General features: G+C 52.9%; 1 protein-coding gene across 1 annotated transcript; it reads right to left on the bottom strand.

Annotated features, from left to right (window-relative positions):
* Positions 1–1454: 1454 nt before the first annotated feature.
* LOC128147205 (olfactory receptor 14C36-like) lies at positions 1455–2393 on the bottom strand. Its single transcript, XM_052799605.1, has one exon. The coding sequence runs from the start codon at positions 2379–2381 to the stop codon at positions 1455–1457; it is 927 nt and encodes a 308-aa protein (XP_052655565.1). The 5' UTR covers positions 2382–2393.
* Positions 2394–4646: the final 2253 nt, after the last annotated feature.

The following is a 4646-nucleotide window of genomic DNA, read 5'->3' on the forward strand; positions in this document are numbered from 1 at the left end:
GATGCACAATGCAATTGCTCCCCACCCGCCAACCGATGCCCAATTAGTCCCTAAGCGGTGATCCCCCCACCCCCACTCCCCCCAGTTTATATACTGGGCATGACGTCACATGGTATGGAATATCCCTTTGGCCAGCTGGGGTCAGCTGCCCTGGCTGCGTCCTGTGCCAACTTCTTGTGCCCCTCCAGCTTTCTCACTGGCTGGGCATGAGAAGCTGAAAACTCCTTGACTTTAGACTAAACGCTACTTTAGCAACAACTGAAAACATCAGTGTGTTATCAATATTCTTCTCATACTGAACCCAAACCACAACACTCTACCAGCTACTAGAAAGAAAATTAACTCTGTCCCAGCTGAAACCAGGACAGTAGGGCAGTGATTCAGCTGAGCCAAGGCAGATATCCTACCACTGGTTAGAAACCCTTGGCCTGGATGGGTATTCAACTCCCCCCACGCACCCCACAGGCCCACAGGAGCTGGGATTCCTCCTGCCACAGTTCAAGAGTGCACAAAAGAGGTGCTTGTATGTGAGCCCCTGGTCTGAATATCCTCTTTAATCAGTGGGGAGGGAGGGTGGCAGTTAGCTGCTTATGCTAAAGACCTGGAGGCTTTTGAGGTGCCGGGGTGGTCCAAGACATGTACAAGTGTCTGCAAGCCCTGATGGAATGATTCTGAGGGACCCAAGTCCTTCTTGTGCATTAACACTACACGTGAGTGGGCCTCCGCTGCATAAGGGTGACATTAATCGTTCTCCAGCCTACCTTCGCCAAACTGCCGGGTCCCTGCTGCCTCCCCTGGGATTGCAGAGTTCTTCTTTCCCCAGGGATACCTCAGTTCCACACTTTACCTGTGGGTGTCTCCACCTTCGGTGATCTCTCAATTCGTGGGGCTCTACTCACTGCCTACTGGAGGCATGCACTGTCCCTGGAGATCCCTCAGGCTCTCCAGGCAGCTCCAGTTACCCTCGAGAATGATGTCGTCTGCCAAGTCAATAGGGGAGAACCCCAAGTATGAAACACAGTGACCAGTCATTGCCTCCACTGTCACCAGACACTGATGGGTGAGTCTGAAATCCCTTCCTCAGTTGCTAACGGGTAACAGCGTGACTGACAGGTTTCTGCTCCTGCAGCCATGCAGAATCCTGACCAACGTCCTTCTGGGGGTGCAATCGCTCATGCCTACTCCTGACACCAGCATTGGAAGAAAAGCCCATGGCACACAGGAGATCCCATTCTGTTAGATGCTATGAGGGATTCAACTCTGACCCAGTGGTCGACACCTTTATACCGGCTCCAGGTGACAGAGAGCAAGTTCACGCCTCAGTAGAAGAAAACAAACATTGCTGTAGTCACATTCTAAAGAGAAATTATAATGAGAAGAAGAAGAAGAAGGTCAAGACTTCTATGGGATAGCCTGCAAGACATTTCTGGAGAGAGATGGGAAGTTTATCACTACTACAAAGGTGTTGATGAAATCAGTTTCCTAATGGCATCCTTGAGCTCCCGGTTCCTCATGCTGTAGATGAGGGGGTTCACTGCTGGGGGCACCACGGAGTACAGATCTGCCATGACCAGGTCCAGGGATGGGGAAGAGATGGAGGGGGGCTTCAGGTAGGCAAACATGCCAGTGCTGAGAAAAAGAGAGACCACGGCCAGGTGAGGCAGGCACGTGGAAAAGGCTTTGTGGCGTCCCTGCTCAGAGGGGATCCTCAGCACAGCCCTGAAGATCTGCACATAGGACAGCACAATGAAAACAAAACAGCCCCAAAATACGAGAGCACTAACCACAAGAAGCCCAACTTCCCTGAGGTAGGAGTCTGAGCAGGAGAGCTTGAGGATCTGGGGGATTTCACAGAAGAACTGGTTCACGGCATTGCCTTGGCAGAGCAGCAGTGAAAATGTATTGGCAGTGTGCAGCATGGCATAGAGGAAACCACTGCCCCAGGCAGCTGCTGCCATGTTGGCACAAGCTCTGCTGCCCAGGAGGGTCCCATAGTGCAGGGGTTTGCAGATGGTAATGAAGCGGTCATAGGCCATGACAGTGAGGAGAGAAAACTCTGAGGACATCACAAAGACAAACAGAAAGACCTGGGCAGAACATCCTGCATAGGAAATGGCCCTGGTATCCAAAAGGGCATTGGCCATGGATTTGGGAAGAGTGGTGGAGATAGAGCCCAGGTCGAGGAGGGAGAGGTTGAGGAGGAAGAAGTACATGGGGGTGTGGAGGTGCTGGTCGCAGGCTACAGCGATGATGATGAGCCCATTGCCCAGGAGAGCAGCCAGGTAGATGCCCAGGAAGAGCCCAAAGTGCAAGAGCTGCAGCTCCCGCGTGTCTGCGAACGCCAGGAGGAGGAACTGGGTGATGGAGCTGCTGTTGGACATTTGCTGCCTCTGGGATTTGCGTGCCGTACCAGGAGAAAAATACATGGACAAGTCAATGCAGGCTTCTCTGAGGAAAACCTGTTCTGTTTCTCAGAGAAACCGCCCACATTGTTTCTGCCCTTCTCAAGAGGAACTTCATGCTGCTCCCCCCAGTCACAGAATCATAGAATCATTTAGGTTGGAAAAGATCCTTAAGATCACTGACTCCAACCGTAAACCTAACACTGCCAAGTCCATCAGTAAACCAGGTCCCTAAGCACCACATCTACACATCTTTTAAATACATCCAGGGATGGTGACTCAACTACTTCCCTGGTGAGCCTGCTCCAATGCTTGACAACACTTTCAGTGAATAAATTTTTCCTAATATCCAATCTAAACCTCCCCTGGTCCAACTTCAGGCTGTTTCCTCTTGTCCTATCACTTATTTCCTGGGAAAAGAGAATGACCCCCACCTTGCTACAACCTCCTTTCAGGTAGTTGTAGAGAGCGATAAGGTCTCCCCTCAGCATCCTCTTCTCCAGACTAAAAAATCCCAGTTCCCTCAGCTGATCCTCATAAGAATTGTTCTCTAGACCCTTCACCAGCTTCGTTGCCCTTCTCTGGACGCACTCCAGCACCGCAATGTCTTTCTTGTATTGAGGCACCCAAAACTCAACACAGTATTGGAGGTGTGGTCTCACCAGTGCCGAGTACAAAGGGACGGCAGTTCTGATTTTGTTCTGATTTACTCTGGCTGACTGTGCCATGAGGAGGAGGAGCCTCATCCGATGGGCTCCTCAGGAGTCAGACCCGCTCTACAGCAGCTGGCAGACAGAAGCAGCAAAAAGCCCCGTATTTCAAGGTGGTCACTGACAAGAGACACCCTGGGCTGAGTGCAGGAGCCTGGATGAAATGCCCCTGTGGGAACAGTCTCTACGTCCTGAAGGGAGAAATGACATTAGCACTTGGGCCACCTGCCTCTGGAAATGTGCCCTGGGAGGGATTTCCTTTTTCTGGTTTTACCCTTTTGAACAGAGGTGACCGGGTCTGAATGAGTCACCACTGGGACAGAACCTGCCTTCCAAACTATTGCCCTCCATCTGCCCTTCGGCTGCAGACGTGGTCACGACAGAGGGGCAGGGGGGACTATCACTACATGCACATCCTCACTCACCTGAGAGGCACCTGTCACAGGGGAAGGCTGCTCAGCATCTTCCTGCTCCGTGACTCTGTGATCTCCTTTCCCATTTCTCTCCTCTCCCCAACCCTCAGCAGCAGTGGGAAATTGAAAGTGGAAACTCAGGAAAGCTCTTTGTCTTTATAATAAATGCTGCATCGACAACTCTTGTGAAAACTCCCCTCAGAAATGTCCTAGGGGTGATCTGGATCTGTGAACAGACCTGATCCCTGCAGCACCCTCCCAACAGCACAAGGACCCTTCCCTGCCGGGGGTTCCTCCTTCCACCCACAGCTTCTCCCCAGAGTGCCGTGGGGAGCAGAGCCCCGGCACACAGAGCCCTGGGGTGCAGGGACCCTGCTCTGAAGGACAGCCCTGGGCACCCCTGGGTGCACGCCCGGCTTCACAGCCCTGCAGTCAACCCCGGGAAAAGGGACCTGTGATGCCCTGTCCCTCAGAGGCTGCAGCAGGGAAGCCCTGCTCTGCTGCACATCCTTCTCCACGCGAAAGAAACCCTGAGAGCCATCCTGCCAGATCCTATCTGCTCTGGGATGTGCCAGCTGTAGGAGACCCCTCCAGGAAACTCCGGTATATTGCCCTGCAGCCAGAGACTTACTGGGTTATGAGCTGTGGTGGTTTCTCTCAACAGCGGAGAGGGACTGATTCCTGCGGCAGAAATAGTCCTAACAGTGCGTGGTTGTCTGCGAGAGGCATCGAAGTTCCCCTCTGGACACCGCCGTTCCTGTCCCGTAACAAAGAGGACACTCAGGCAGGGAGGGTTTGGCTTCCCCTTTGCAGAGCTGTTGTTCAGCTGAGGCAATGCAGGCATGTCATCCCCAGCTGGAAGAAGCAGGATTCAGCTCCCCCCATACACCCCACACAGCCAGAGGAGCTGGGATTCCTCTTGCTTCAATTCCAGGGGCACAAAAGCATTGCCTGCAGGTGAGCCCCTGCTCTGATTCTCTGGTCTTTGTTCTGTGGGCACTCGATTGTTCACCCACAGACACTTGCTGATGACCGAGGGGCCAGGGTTCGTCTAAGACGTATGCAAGTGTTTGCAAGCTCCGGTGGAAAATCTCTGAGAATACCCACATCCTTCCTGAGCG

Source organism: Harpia harpyja, chromosome 10, assembly GCF_026419915.1.
Source record: "Harpia harpyja isolate bHarHar1 chromosome 10, bHarHar1 primary haplotype, whole genome shotgun sequence".
In the NCBI taxonomy this organism is placed as follows: domain Eukaryota; kingdom Metazoa; phylum Chordata; class Aves; order Accipitriformes; family Accipitridae; genus Harpia; species Harpia harpyja.